Source organism: Varanus komodoensis, unplaced genomic scaffold, assembly GCF_004798865.1.
Source record: "Varanus komodoensis strain SLA01 unplaced genomic scaffold, ASM479886v1 scaffold7_1, whole genome shotgun sequence".
NCBI classification, from domain to species: domain Eukaryota; kingdom Metazoa; phylum Chordata; class Lepidosauria; order Squamata; family Varanidae; genus Varanus; species Varanus komodoensis.
The window spans coordinates 2,661,967-2,678,462 of NW_025336479.1; the positions used below are offsets into that span (position 1 = coordinate 2,661,967).

General features: G+C 44.9%; 1 protein-coding gene across 4 annotated transcripts in view; it reads right to left on the reverse strand.

Moving 5' to 3' along the window:
• Positions 1-16,166, reverse strand: part of RNF157 (ring finger protein 157) — an 85,431-nt gene extending 69,265 nt beyond the window's left edge. For all 4 annotated transcript variants that reach the window (XM_044453804.1, XM_044453803.1, XM_044453802.1 and 1 more), the window contains exon 1: positions 16,039-16,166. In XM_044453804.1, the coding sequence (XP_044309739.1) occupies positions 16,039-16,126 (88 nt within the window). In that variant the 5' untranslated portion in view covers positions 16,127-16,166. The remainder of the gene's footprint in view (positions 1-16,038) is intronic.
• Positions 16,167-16,496: the final 330 nt, after the last annotated feature.

Below are 16,496 nucleotides of genomic sequence, written 5' to 3' on the forward strand. Positions count from 1 at the left end.
TTTCCTGTATATTTTGAGTATTGTAGGTTATTTTATTCAAGTGCTGTTATAGATTTTTTGTTTCTTTGAAAGCCATCTAGAGAACCCAAGTGGATATGAGACTGAAGAGAAATATTTTAAGTAATAAAAAGAAAAAGAAATAAACTTGCCCATGTGCCCTGCAGAGGCTATGCCACTTCATACAAGTTATTTATCTAATGGCTTAGCCATTCAATGCACAAGGGGGAATCCAGGGCCTGAGTCAAGCACAACTACTTGTTTACCCACCACCTTAGCTAGATTTCCTTCCTGGTCTCTGACCACATTTCTTACTTTTCTCAGAGAAGTCAGGGTCCAATGATCCAAATTTTTATTGCAGCTGTGGCAGGCTCTCCATTCAAAATTCTGTCTTTGCAACCAAACTGTTTTGCCTTGAACTCAAGGATGTGAGCATTTGGCTACTTCCAAACTCTGTACTCAAAAATATCTATGCAGTGAGGGAAATTACTGCGCCCGTGTTGAATTTGTGAACGATGGCCTGCTGAGTGCAGCATAACCTGAACCCTCTGCGAGTTTTCAGTTACTTGGGACCAGCCCAGAAGGGAGTCTTTTGGGTTTCCCTTTCATGAAATGAAGTAATTCTACTCACTTTGAGACCATTTCTCCCTTTTGCTTCTCATGTACCTCCAGACCTATGCATTCTGCCCCCTGTGCGGTTCACTCTGTGCCAACCAAGCTCAGGTTTTCCCTGCTTACTGAGTCTGGGCTTCTTCTGAACCTGCACTGCCATTTCCCAAGAGTCCTTCGTGTGCTTCTTTGGTGCACATCTATTATCTGCTTCCACCTTTCTTTCCTCCCCTCGTTATTGTCATTAGGAATAGTGGTCCAAGCACTAATGGGCTGGTATACTAACCAAGAGCTTTCTCTTTTGTAAAATAAATTTTAAAAATTGTTTTGATCTGCCCTGACAGATATTTGACCCAATTTCCCCCATTTTATTGAGGTACCACACTTGATTGGTGCATGTGTGCCAACCCTGTGGGAAAGATCCTTATATTTCTGGGTTTGGACACACACTTACATGCAAGTTTGTGCGGTAGCAGAACACAAGTGCCAGGAAGGATAAAATTATCAAAGCCTTTAAGGTAAAATTCACTCTGACATCCAGAATGCCTAACAAGCAGCTGTGTAGACCCCAGGAGCAAAATGCATGGCACCAAAACAATTCTGTGAGAAGTAAAAAATGAAAAAGAAATTTTAAGAAGAAGCCAGACAGTCAGCACAGGCCATGCCTTTCAAGGGCAAGCTGATGAGCGTGAGCTTTATATTTGTCTTCTTTCAAAAAAACGAATCTCAAGTGATACTGGGCTACCTTAATTATCAAGGCATTTCCCAAGAGGCCTGGTCTCCATTGTCCCGCTGCACAGCAGGGGGCTATTGGAAGGTACTACATCTCAAACATTTACATCACCCAGGTGGCACAGTGGACCCAGGTGAAGGATACCGAAAGAAGCAGAGAGACACTGGGCTTTTGCTTGAATAAATAATTTAATTGCCATAACTGGAAATACACAAGGAATGAGCCCTGGCCAGCCTTAGGTGACAAAATATCTCTCCCCACTCCCCACTATATTTCAGTCTTAGAGGACACTGCCCTCTAAGAAACAGAGTAAGTTAATCTCTGTCTTAACGCAGTAACAGATGGCATCCTCTATAGATTCGATCCCAGCATCTCCACTACTTCTTCCATTTCATTTATATCCTGCCTTTCCCCCCTCGTGAGGAACCCTAGGTTGCTTACATAGCTCCATTTCTCTTCACAACAGCAGCCTTGTGAGGTAGGTTGAGCTGAGAGACAGTGACTGCCCAAAGTCACCCAGGGGGCTTCACGACTGAGTGGATCTCCCAGGTCCCCAGTCCAACGCTCTCACCACCACACCGCACTGGCTCTCCTTAGAGGCACCTTCCTCTGCCCTGGTGCTCTCCAGTTGCATTGGCTAATGGCCATGCTGGCTGGGGATGAAGGGAGTTGTATTCTGACACATCTAGAGAGTTGAGGAACACTAACCTAAAAGTTCTCAGGTAGCAGGGCTGGGAAAAGACTGTGGCCTGAGCACCAAACTAAACAATACCAAGTCAGGCAGAGCAGTGGCACAATTCAAGGCTGTAGTGCATTTTATTTACCAAATTTATTTAAAGTTTGAGATGTTGTCCAATACCAGTCTCTGGATAGCTTGCAAAAAAAAACAACAACATACCGACAGACAATACACTGCATCTGACCATTAGTGACAAGATCAAAGATAAAACCAATTAAATATTAACCAGTTATACCCTTCCTTTATGCCAAAAATGGTGTACAGGGCAGCTAACATTAATGCAATACAGATTAACGCAAATAAATGAAAATGCAATTAGAGAAGACACAGGTTGAGACCAACCAGTTAAAACATCTTTCAGCAGCAATGCTGCTTTTCAGCAGGGCTGGATCTCACCCAGCTTGTGCCTCCTGGAACCACCTTCCAGATGGAAGAAGCATCTTGTTCTGCAATGTAGCCTCAGAAGGCCGAGCTGTGTTGAGCCCCGGAGCTTTCTCTGAAGGCTCCAATGCTCATGCTGGTCATCGCTAGGCTGTGTAGCAGACCAAGCCCTAGGATGGATTGCCACAATCCAAAACAGGGCTCTAAAACAATTCCTGCCCTCAGCAAAGAGATTACGTCTCCCCTGCCATACCAGCCCATGCATACAAAAGTGTCCCCATGGGGTCAGTGGAATTTGGCTTCAGTACTTTGGACAGCACTTTGCATCTCCCCAAGATTGCCAGAAGCAGAGGAAATCGCTTAACATCAGCCAAGGGCTGTAGATTGGCTTGCAGCACATTCCTGGGGCCACTACACAGTGTCTAGATTGTGGAGGGAGTCTTTGGATTCCCGGCAGCAAGGGTGGAAAACCATTCTGACCTCATAGCTGGGGATTTGCCCTCAGATGCTGCTTCCTCCTCTGCAACTGGGGCAGAAAGGACTGCACTGGTCGCAGGGGTGACCTTGCAGAAGGGCTTCTGGGAGCAGATTTGGGGTGCAGACAGGAGGGACTCACAATGCCAAGTTGCAAGGTATCTTGTCCATCGCTCACCATCTTGTCCTTCCCTCCTGCTCCAAACTGCTCCACTTATGTAGCTGAAATCAGCCACCTCAACATTCTGCAGGGCGAAGGCAGCTATGCAAAGGCAGCTGTTGCCTCCATGGCCCTACCACACACCATAGGGATGTCCATAATCCTCTGAGTTCAGAGGTCAGGGGTATCCCCAATGGGTTGCTCTAAGCTTGTTTCCTTTACAGAATTCAGCATTTGTTGGTGGCAGCAGCTCCACGTCGTAATAAAACTATGCTAAATGACTTTAAAAGCTGTCTCCAAACAAGGCTTTCACCACACCATAGGTTTGCCTCATTCATGGAATTTTAGAAGGGAGCCACACAAGATTACCTTTGATTTGTAATCCTCCCATGGTTTCCCTGTGGCGGCTTCTTTCCCTTAACACACAGAATCTGCTAAGGGAAAAATGCATACCTTCTAATTAGTGACACCATGAGCTCTTTGTTGGAAAGCATCCTTTGACACAAACATAAAACCTATCCTAGGCAGACCTACTTATTAGTCCAGAATCACCGGAATTGCAAATTAAAGCTTCTAGCAGCTCCATGTAAGCGACAAAGACATTGTACAGGCTTACATATGATGTTGATTGTCCCTCGGGTCCTCTGTATCCACGCTTTCCCTTGGTTTTTCAACCTCAGCCACCTTCCTCTGCCCTCCTGCCTTGAGGTTGAGGGGTCCCCACTCCTTAATAGCTGTGCACAAGAGGGAATTTCAGCATCCAACCCTTGCATGACAAGCTCTACATCTAGCATTTTTGGGGAGAGAGTCAAGACACCTAAAAACTATTGTCCCCACATTGCTCAAGCCAAAATTTTGCAAACTCAGTTGCTTCTCGACAGATGTTTTGCAGGTGGTGGGATCGTCTGCTTGTATGATGAGGAGATCCTCCATATCAGTTTTCACAGTCATTCCTACTCCTCTCACAAAATTATAAAGAATAAAATTTGCATGTTTCATAACATTTAAAGTCTAAATGTTCAAATGCCCTTTCTACCTGAGAAAGGACTGTGGCTCTGTAATAAGCCTAGTTCTCAAAGATGGCTTTGAAACGGAAACAGCAAAGCAGATACACTGGGGGAAAAAATAAAAAAGGGATTGCTGTGACTTGTTTCTTTTGTGCAGTCTGTAAAGGATCTACAGAAGAGAGATTCATTTGAAGGAAAATCTCTCTGAGGCAGGTAGGGCCTTCTACTTCAATTACTACATCAACATTCAGACACCAACAACTTAACAGACAGGCTCTTAGGAACAATGAGCCTTTGAGATTTCCCTCTTCTCTTCAGGCTAACAAAAATATAGAGGTTTATTTGTGCTACAGCAGCTATAATCTGAATGAAGCCAACATCAGTTGCCTGCCTACCTTTGTCCATCTGTGAAAGTATACCTGAAAGTCTTGATACTTTAATCACTGATTCAAACTGTGATCTGACAGAATGGACAGTTTAATTTTTTGATCTATATGTGAACTTTTATAATTATTTTTCAGTTTATAAGCTGGTCCCTGTCTGAAATGCAAGCCACTAAACAGGTGAGCAATATCTTATTGGCATAGGGAGAAAACCTTAGCAGTGCAGGATCTAGTGGATTAAAATACCCTCCAAAGCATTTCACCACAGGCACCAAATGGTAACTCAAGCAATGACGGTCCAAGTAGGATGTGCAACAAAATGACCTGGATCATACATAGTGGCAACCCACAGTATGGACTGAGAATGAACTGTCATTGACACACATATTGTCTTAATATGCAAACTCTGCATTATGGTTATGAGTGGGTCGTTCTCCATGAGCAACCCACAAAAAGAAGCAGAACTCCAGCTTGTTGTTGGGTTGTGAATTTGAGGTTGTTTGTGGTTAACAACCCATAGTTAAGACGTAGTGCAGGATTTGCATATAATGACAAGTAACAATTGAACAACCCATAATACAACAACAGCCCTTACTGAACTCATGTCCTAAATTACTGCAGCATGCAATCCAGGCCAGCATTTCAGTGTGGAGTACTCCCGTGGAGTTCTGTGTCCAGTCCTTCTTACAGGATACTCCAATCTATATCCCCCATCATGTTTTCCCAAAGTCCACCAGCACTGTGCCCTTCGAACACACTCCATTCTCAACAGACTGGGATGCCTGCCCAAAACATCCTTCCTCTTGTGTTGAGATGCTACTGTTTTGTCTAAACAAGGAGCCACCCTTGGAAAATGAACTCAGTATTTGTTTATAGTATGCTATATTCCCTAGATGAGTAGCAGTGTTTAGTGTTTTGGTTGCAACAAAGACTAAGAGCACTGCGACACCTTAAGTCTGTTTTTATTTTATTGTTTCACCCTCTGCTGTTTGTAAACTACCTTGGTTTCTTTTGAAAAAGTGATAGAGGAATTCCATAAAGAAATCAGATAAAGCACAGATGGATACATTTATCCAGGAACAAGCTTTTACGGAGTTTAGATCACAAAAGCTTGAGCCGTAATGAATCAGCCTTTAAGGTACCATGCTGTTCTTTGCTACAGAGGATGTAACAGCCACAGTACTGAGAAACAAACACATCCCTCTATGGACAACCACACCACGGCTTTAAACTGGTTTGACAGTCCTGCTCCCCAGTGATTGCTATCGTCCACCTATGAGGTGCAGGGGATCTCCAGCTGAGAATCCAGAACTCGCAGCTTCTAGTTCCCAAGATTTGTTTGTGGGGATTGTGTGGGAAGAGAGAAATGTGACATTTGGACAGATACTACCCCAATGCAGATGGCATTGTTAAAAGAATTCTTGTGCCCACGACTGGCCTTCAGACACATCCCCATGGGAGTGTCTTTACTGCCAGTTTGGTGCTGTTGCATGTGCACCCCCTGCTGTGCATGATTCACTCCTCTTTCCCTCGTAGGCACCATGGAACCGCTGCCGACCTCGTGATTCCCTCCATCCGCTGTGTGGACAATGTGGGGGTGGGTGGGAAAGGATCAGGGCAGGCTCTGTGCAGATCCTGCATGCATTGCAGGGGACTGAATGCACTGCTGAAGCAGAGTGCTTTAAACACCCCAGGCGCATTGAGCACCACTCTCAACAGGATGTGAATTTCATGGAAGTGATTGTGCGTGCATTTCCCTTACGTAAATAGCTATGGGGGAAAGAGGAACGAGCAGGACTAGAACTGCAGCAAGCACGTGGGGGTCACCGTGCCAACAAAGATCCTCCCCACCGCCACACTGCAAACAAGCCCCCATTACCTTGGCTTAGAGGCAATGACTGAAGAGCACAAGGAGCCACTCTCTAGCATAAGAAGGAGCCCAGCTGCACTGCAAAAGCATGTCAATCTCTGGAGGAGAGCCATTCATTTGGAAGATTTTCTGGAAGCATGACTCGCCTAAATCATTGGTGATCCTGTCATCTTCAAATATTTGACAAGCATCATCCCTGTTATTGAGATTATGGCAATCTTTGTTTAAAATTACTTAATTTGTCCAGTAACTAGGCAAAGAGCTGTTCCGCTAAAATCAACAATCAATCCTTTCCTCGGGTGTTATGGACATCAGTATTCATTTCCATCTGTAGCTGGGCTTCAGCCATTCCAAGACAGGCTGCACCTGAATCCTCTGTCAGTCTGCCTGATGCTGGAGCCAGCCCAGAGCCAGTTCTCTTGTTGTCACCGACAAAATGGAATGGTGTATTTCCCACATGCTGAACATGTTGAATGCTGTTCACGAAACTCCCGCAAAACTTTTAAGCCCTTCTAAAAGGCAATGTTTAATAGGTTGGGGGCAAAATCTATAGAAAGGCAGAGGTGAAGGAAACCTCCTAAACGCTCTCCTAAAGAAGAAAAGTTGGGACATCAAGAAATTAAATGGAATACTGTATTTATGCCATGCAGGCCCAACAAAAAGCCTCTCATGACAGAATAGATTAAAGAGGCAAGTGCCAACTTGACAAAATAATAGTGTGGATGAAAGAAAAATGGAATGGGTAGTACTTATCCACGTGTCCTTTCCAATCAGGAGCACAGAAAGAGAGAAAGGGAAAATAATATAAGTGCTTACAGCCTACACAGAACTGCCACATAAAGAATTCCAGATAATGGACCTCAGCTGGTCCCCCCAGAACCTTAGAAACACACACAAAGTCCACTTGAAAAAATAAAAAATAAACATAAAAAAGGCACATGACTCTAGGAAGAACCACTCTCTTGGGCTGAAGCCTGCAGTTACAAACTATACCCTAGCTTACCTTATAGGGGGTTTGAGAAAAAATTAAGAATGGAATAATTCCATGCATATTGCCCTCGCTGTTAAAATTAAAAAAGGACACGGTGTAAGCAATTAGATTCTTTTCTGTCTCGACTGAAGATAAACAAAGGAGTTCTCACAAGTTGTATAAAATTTCTATATAAATAATATATATAACAAATAAAATATATAAAAAGACACCACTTGAGAAAATTATGCAGCTCTTGTCTGTCCCACATAACCATCCTACATACATGTGAACTGCTCTACGGGTTTTGTGGCCACCTGGTGCCCACAGGCAGCCCCATCTGTGGAGGGGGGTGGCAAGGTTTCAGGCAGTGATGGTCACCAGTACCATCTACCACAGCTAAGAGCAAAGCAAACCCAGTCTCCTCAGTCCTCAAGTGCTCTTGCTCCTTTGGAATGACTGGCCAAGGATCTCAGTGGGGTTCTTTGGGCAGGACTTCTCGGCAGCACCCTTAAATCCTTAAGTTACAGTTAAGTTACAGATTTTCTCAGTGCCTAGTGAACAATCTGGGTGTAGAATCAGTACATGATCCCAAATGTGGTATGCCCCCTTGTGAGCCTCCCTCCTTTTACCCCTAAAGCACAGAGTCTTAATTTTGATGAAAACAGGGTCAAGAAATTATTAAGGGAAAGTGCTGAATGTGCAAAAGGTTGGTCAGATTCAATACACAGTTTAAAAAAATCAGCGGTGAGAGAAAGATGAAAAGGGTTTTGGGAATGGGAGCCTCTCCCGGGACAGCCGACGGCACTCAAAATGTGAGTGTGCCCTCTGGCAGTCTAGGGATTCCTTGCCTGGTAGAATGATTAAGTTGGTAAAATGCTGGTGCTCTTGCCATATAGATCACACTGTGGGCTATAGCATGCCACAGCAAGGACATCCCCTTTTAAAATTATTTTTAAGCAAAAAACAAAGGGAGGTTGAGCAGAAATAAAGGAGAACAGGCCCTTCTGTACCTTTAATCGTAGAGTCAAAAACAGAATTTTAGAAGGCAGAGTTACAGGACAAGTGGCCATTAGTAAAATTCAACCGCTGTGCATTTATTAAAGGGAGAGAAGCCATGCCTCACCTTGCATCTGGTTGCCTCTAGAATGAGAAAAAGCAGGGAGATGAAGTATTGCTCCAAAAAAGAATAAAATTGAAAGTAGGACCCCATGTTGCAGTTTATAGTCCAGGGCAGCTGTATGTCTGAAAAGGGGTAAGACTGCTGCAGGAAGGGGCCTGAGGCCAGCCACTGCTAACCTGTGCAACGGGGGCAATGCTGGCCGGCTGGCTAGGCATGCTAACTGTTGTAGCCAAACACAGAGAGCACCAGGTTGGGGAAGGCTGGTTTCACAGATATTGGGCCTCAACAGGGACTACATAAATGCTAATTAAGAACATGCACAGTTCACTTCTCCTCTGATTCCAGTGATGCTTTTTTGCAGTTCTGAGGTTGTGATGAAGGCCCAGCAGGAGGAATGTCAAGAAAGGAATCCAGGTTGTGCCCAGTAGAAAGGGGCAGCCTCGTTAACTGCCTATACTTGCATTGCTTCCAAAGTACAGAGAAAGCTATGACATTCTGATAGTGATAGTACGGAAAGTAACGGGTTCATGGGCTGGCAAGCACGCGCACTATTCTCTAGGAGTCATTTGTTCATCCACAAGGGAACCAAGAAGGGAGCTGCTCCTAGCAGTTCTAATAATCCACTTAGGTGCCGCAATTTTCTTTTCCAAGAAACTCTTACGGCTGTAGACTGGCCAGTCTTCCCCAAACTGGTGCCCTTCAGGTGCCTTGGACAACAAGGCACCCTCAGCCAACCTTGTATTTTCTCCTTTACCAGTACGCACAAAAGGAGATATAACATTCATACTAAAGGTCACTCTGTCTCTTTCCCACTCCACCTTGCCATGCCTTCAAATTATTCCTCCTCCTGGTTGGATTTCAATTTCCTTGACTACAGAGAAAAAAAACACCCCTTGTATTTGGTAAAGTGATTTCCAAAGAGTAGTGATTTCCAAGGTACGTAGTGCATTTAGCACATTTTTCACATTGGGGGAGGCTCCATGGGTCTGAGGACTTATGCTAAGCAGAACTTGATCAATATACCCCTGACGCTACTTCTTTTTCTCCATAGTAAGCAACACATCTACTTTGACAGAACAAGCACGGGAGTTTACGAGAAACAGTTGCCTCCTTCCAGGGCACTGGTGCAAAATGGATGAGAGAGAATGTGTCCCTTGAGAATCTCTGCAGTTCGGAAGGTTCAGAATATATACAGCCAACAGGTATTTTATGGTTTTAATTGTTGTGAATTGCCTAGAGATAATAAATAAATAGGCTCTGCACACTCCACTAAGACATCAACTGTCCTATGATAATACTTATACTGATGTTTAATTGCAGAACTGAGCCCACCCTATGCCACTTCTGTTTGCATGTGCAGCATTTTTCTCTTCTGTCTGGAACACATTTTTACCCAGTCCGAGTCAACTAATAAAACAACCCTATTTCACTTTCTCAGGAATTTATTCTAAATGAGACACTCCAGGGCACCATCTGCTAAGCTATGCTCATCTGCAAACCTCATTCAGCTAACTGAATGAAGGCAGTGCAAGAGCTGCACAATTGTGATCAATAGGTATTCTAGCATGGCCTTTCACATTCTGCTTTGATAGATTTTCCATGGCGCTGTTAGAAAAAGCTTCTGCGTCCCTCGTACAAACAGAGGATGGGACCGCCTGCCACCTTACCACACTGGGAGAAACTCAGCTCATCATAAGCGACCCCCTCCTCCTTCCATGGGAAAGCCTGGCTGCCAGAAAGTCCGCACTGTGCCAATGCAGCACAGCCACAGGAGGAATACGCCCACTGTGTCCGGCCAGAAGTGCCCTGGTTCACTAGTCTCCAAGCACTCTGCCAGCAGCAGCAGCAATCAGGAATGTGAAATTGCACCGGAGAGGCTTGCTTTGTGATGGCATGGACTCACACGGATGCAAAGTCCTATGCATCACAGCCTGTCGATACGCCACAAGAGGACTGTTTGGGGATGCGCATGGTGGTGAAAGCAGCACCCTTGTGGCATGTGCTCTGGCCTGAAGGTTTTGCAGGAGAATCAGAGCTTTTGCCTCAAGGATCCCCGCAAGCTTTATTATTTTTAAACAACAATATTTAGGCATTGCCCATAGTTCATCAAGCGCCAGGGTGATTCTTATGCAGAAGCCCACATTCTGAGTAAGGATGAAATCTTAGGGACAACTATTCTTGGCATGAAGAAATGTTTTGTGTAAAAAAAAAAGGTAATTGTTAAAGTATATACCACTGAGATCAGTCCTCCTGAATCCCTAGGCAGAGCTAGAAAGGCTTCCCCTTTCTGCTGCCTTGCTATGTAATTTGCTTGATCCCTCACACTGGGAAAGTAAGACATCCAGACTGACACAGACTCATATACTAGAAGAGTGGAGGCACCGTGGCAGCTGAGAATATTCTGCCAGCACTGTTTCCAAGTCAAAGCACTCCTAGACCAAAAGGATTGCTCAAGTCTTGCACAGAGGTCACCATGCTGGGAACACATGGAACAATACAGAACACACTGGTTTCAAGTTTCCATTCATCAGTGGAAACATACGTGTTCCACATTAAGGCCATTTGCAAGCTTCTAAAACCACATAAAGCCAGAGGGATAGAACATGGAGCCATCTAATAGGAACTTAACAGCAACTGGGCATTGGGGAGACAGAACAAATATGTCATGGGCAGTACAAAAACCCTTCCTACACCATGATGATGCCACCCATCATATTTAGCTTGATTTATAGCCAGTTCCATCCCGACGGCTCAGGGTGGATAACAAGTTCAAGGCATAACAAAAGAGAGAGAGCTATATTTAAGTCATTTAACTCAGCTTAACTCTGAGTCCTATAAATCAATGCAATAAAAAGGAATGACCCATGGACACCCTCATAGCAATGTCAAAAGTAACACACCCTAGCAAAGCACAGCAAGCACACAAATTATCATCCTATTCAAGCCTCTATCCCCCTCTCTTTCAAAGGCAGTAATATGGGAGCTCACCTGGGCTCACCCCAGACCTTCTGAACTTTAGAGCTACCCTTATTGTATTAATCTGCTTCTTCCCCTTGAAATTACTAATGCACCTTAGGACTCACTGCCTTAGGAGACTGAAAGGGAAAGGGCACCAACCTTTTAAAGAAGAGGGGAAACTGACATCTTTCCTTCCTCAGCCTGCTCATTATGTTCACTGCCCAGAGTCCAAAAGTGCCTAATAGTCCCCCAGGATTCTCTGCAGAGATTGCCCCACCGGTTGCTGCTGCCATTGCACTTGCTGCCCTGGGACACTATAGGCAGTGAGGGTTAGGGCTGGTCCCTTTTCAGAAACAGGGCGGTCTTTGGAAGACAGGGTTTTTTGAGGCTCACGCGCGCGCATGCATACACACCAAAGTAGGTGCCAGGCACACCTCTTTGGGGAGCTCATTCCACAACTAGGACACAATAACCAAAAAGGCCCTCCTTCTGGTAGCTACCACCTCACTTCCTTTAGAAGTTGCTCCCAAAGAAGCACCCCGAAGATGACCTCAGTGTCTAGGTAGGGACATATGCGACAAGGTGATCCTCTTAGTAGTGTTTTATTTGGTATTTATGGATGCATTTGCTTAAAATAAGATATTAACATTTTCTGTTTGTTGTCATGAAAGTTGCTTTAGCAAATACAACAACAGAAATGCTCTAAACAAAGGAAGGTGCAATCACGGCTTGGTGGGACACACTGCGAGTTGTAAGCCTCTTTTCTCAATCTGCCATTTTGTAGAACTAGACAAAGGAAACAGAAAGCAAGCAGAAGTTGAACATGGAGGTTGCCCTGATTCTCCTCTCTATACTAAAAATTCCCATCATTCTTGCCTACCTCATGGGCCAACTACACACCTCCAGAACCTTGGGGTGGAGAAACAGGAAAATGGCTGGCACATAATTTTGTTTCCTATTACATTTATACCCTACCCCTTTTTTCCCTCCAAAGAAGCCAAGGCAGTTTATATGAGCCTCTTCTCCATTTTATCCTCACAACAACCCTGTGGGCTAGGCTAGGCTAAAAACTAGTGACTGGCCCAAAGTTAACTAATGAACTTTATGGCTGAGTTGGTACCAGAACCCAGCTCTCCAGAGTCCAACATCTCAATGGTTTAAGTACCTTCTCCATTCCCTAACACATCTCTGCTCTGTATTTGCCCTTTCAAGGCACTGTGCCCATGGTGGGTGGGTTGATAGGTGGGAGGTTACACATGTTTTTGGTGCAATGCCTCATCCCAGAAATGGCCTCTAGGCAAGAACTGTACCAGGTACAGACTGGCACACAGACAGAACACATTGTATTATTGTTCTTTACCAAGCTTATAGGACGTATGAGTAACGTTTCTCCGAAGTATCTTCCTTTCAAGCAGCAGCACCTGATGTAAACCTTTTTCTTATAAGATAAGCAAACAAAAAATGAAAAGACAAAGGCAGTTAAAAAGATTAGTAGTCCATCACTCCTAGTAGTGGTAAAGGCTATTACCACTACCAAGCTCATCAAAGGTACCACATTAATTCCATAGAATGGGAAGGCACCATTCCAGTGTGTGACCAGAGAAAGGTGTGTGAGGTTTTAATTTAAAAAAGGCAGGCATCATCTGCTCAAGATTATAGATCCCTCAGAAAACACCTTTTATCCCAATTGGTGAAAGAGAAGTTGCTAAGTGCCAGCAGCCATGCAGATGTTAGCAAACTGACTCCAGCTGCTTTGCCTGCTGAAAAAAGCCAGTTGCTTATTTTCAATAAAGAAACTGAGTTTTTGTTAGCAATGACTCTGCAAAGTCTTCACTAGTAATAAGCAAGAAATCTGGGGAATGGAGGCAGCATTAAGGGCTTTTTCCCTTTCTATAGAAACTGCTAACTACTTAACAAAATTAACACCCATCATTAACAGTCTCCAGTGTCTTACAAATCATTTTCAAATGGAAACAAATGTTTTCATCTTCAAAATCATTTGGTTTTTAAAAGCATATAACATGGCTTTGGACTTTCATGTTATCTAGTGATAGAGAATTATTCCTCATGAACATTAACTTGAACAGTAAACAGTAAGTAAACAGACAGCAAGCTGCAGTTCCACAACCCAATTCTATGAACATTTGCTTGGAAACAAACCTCACCATGTTTGGTGTAGCTTACTCCCAGGCAAGTGCGCACAAGAAAACAACCTTCGTGTTGCAGTGAGATGAAATAGAATGAGAATACCATTACACAGATGTATTCAAATGAAGCCTGCAATGCTCTTCTTGGCATAAATCCCACTGAACTTACATTAAGTGTTGTTTGTGCAGCATCAGATCTTTAAAATGTTTCTTCTGAAGTCCCCACTGCTCCAAGTGTTCACTCAAACAGGATATCTCATATTCCAGGATATCAATTAGATAAACCAATACAAATGGGGTAGAAAGAATTTGAGGAAGCATTATTCTGACAGGCACTGACAGATGATGTCACTCAACCTGTTCAGGTAATGAAGACTCAGGATTGCCACGTCTTAGGCCTGTGTTACGGACACTGCAACCCCTCAGCATCCAGGTACTCCAGTGAATGCAACACATCACTTAACAGGGAAGAGTCTAAGCAAGAGTGTTCATGAGAAGAAATTCCCTTGACTCCAAAAGGTGCTCTCTGGTGACCACAAACAGACGGGTGGCGTGCCCTTCCAAGTATCTATCGTAGGGCCCAAAAGACTTTTGTTTTGAAATACGCTATTCCAAGGAGAATCAACCTTCAAAACATATAATTAAAATAATAGAAACACGAATGTTAAAACTTTCTAAAATAGTACAATATCCCTTGAGAATTAAACATGCAAGTGTGCTTAAGAAACGCTGGTAAACTATTAGGATTTATCAGTAGTATGGTATCATTTGTTTTCCAGACAGAGTCTTAATTCTAAAACTTCCTTACTCTGAACTAGGACCCATTGAAATTAGTTACTCTCAAGTAATCAGACAAAGCAGTACTATCCAATGCACATTTTACTCAACACTGAGTCCTCCAGAGTTCAGTGAGACTTATCTCTAAGTGAGCATGCACAGGATTGCAGTCATAAATGCTATCAGGCAGCAAAAGAAACACAACTAGAAACAGAAGTGCACAAATCAGTCATGTGAATTTTACAAGATGGGACATACATATAGAGGACAGTATTCCCACTGTTCTTACAGGCCTTGCTTCTCTATGTTCAAACAGGATGGCCAGATACAAAAGAAGATGGCCAACAAAATAATAGCCACAGTGCAGGTTTTCTTCCTCCAGAATGACAATCCTGCTCAACTATCTTCTTCTATAAATTGGTCCTATGATCATTTGCACCTAATCTTTTTTCAGCAGCTTGACAAAAATTTAGCAGGAGATGCTTTTTCAGGCGTGGAAGTCAAGTGACCCAGGAAAACTCCACCTGCCTTAATTGCTGCACGCTAGACTGTTATAAGCATAGACCATAAACAGCAGAATAATATCCATTCTTAGAACCACAAAGAGTAGATGCATCACAGTAAGACAGACCTTGGTCACAATTAACTGAAGTCCCATTCCGTTCAACGACTGGGTCTACCTCACAGAGAACTAACAGTGAATACCACATGCAGTAAGAAACTGGGTTAACCTGCTTCTTTAAGTACCATTATCCCAACCTTCTCAAAAAAAAAAAAAAAGGGGGAAGGAGAAAGGACAGAACCAAAAAGCATAGTGAAGCTTTACAGCAATACTCGCAGTGTGTGTACGTGTGTTTTTAATGATACACTGATCTCGTTCCACCCAATACAAAGTGCGTTACTTCAGTGACTCAAGTGTTTTTCCTTCCACCAAATCATATCTAAGTAGCCACAGGGAAAAAAGTGTTACACAGCTGGGCTAATGGGACATTTCAAGGCTGCTGTTAATTCGAGAAGAAAAGTGTGAGAGCAGGCACGCAAGCAGCGCAAATATTGTTTTTCAAGAGGTGACGCTCAGCGATTGATAGTGGGACTGTTGACATCTACAAAAAAGCCAGCTTCAGGACCACACAGTGGGAGTTTTGCTCAAGGAAGAGGAGGGCGGGTGCTGCTGGGGGAGGACACAGGGGCTGTAGCCAAAAGCAGCCGTAAACGTTTGCATGAAAAGGCTCTTTACCAACAAGCATGATGCCATGAATGTTGCTCTTTCAGTTCAGATGCCACCGGGACCCCTTAAAGGAAGAGGACTCGGGTGAACGAAAACCGCCTTCTCAGCAGCCAGACCTTTAGATCCGCTTGCGCGCAGGTTCATCCTCGTCGCACCCAAACTCTCCAAAAACTCGTCACCTGGCCAAGATGCCACCCCTGAAGCAGCTTGGCCAAAAAGAAAGCTAGCAAGAAAAGGCTCCCCCCCCCCAACCCCCGAAAAGATCCACCCTCGGGGCCACCCGAAGCGAGGGTGAAGGGGAGACTGAAAGGAAGGCGGCGGCGGCGGCAGTCCGCGGTTTGCTTCCCTCCCCGGGGCAAAGCCGGCTTGGAGTGAGGAGGATGGATGGCTCACTCCGGCTTGGAGTTCAACTGTCCAGCGCTTGCTCGGTCACATTGCAACCCACATTCCCCCTCCTGCTGCCGCGGCTCTTTAAGGCTTACCGGATTTAGGAGGATATCTGTAGATGGAATTAGACGGGATGTCCACCTCTTCCACGCCGGCGTTCTGCCTGCTGGTGAGCGCTCCCATGCTTCAAGCGTAGCGGGCAGAGGGAGAGAGGCAGAGGGCATCCGGGGGGAGATTCCGAGCTCGCACCTTTTCAATGCCAGGGAGGAGGAGGAGAGAGGAGAAGAGGAGGAGACAGCGGCGTGCGGCAGGGCACGGGTCAGCAGCTTGCTCGTCCACCTCCTCCTGCAAACTGTGCGGCTCCCTCACTGGAGAAGCTGCCGCATCGACTTGCCTGCTGCTGCCCCCAGGGGGGTGGCGGCGGTGCCTGCTGCGAGCCAGCAGGGGACGGAGGAGGCCGTTCCCCCTCCGCTCCCCATCCTTCCCCTCCCTCGCCAGAGCCGAGTGACCCAGCCGGCTGGAAGCCCCTCGCGGAGCACGCTCGCCCGGCGGG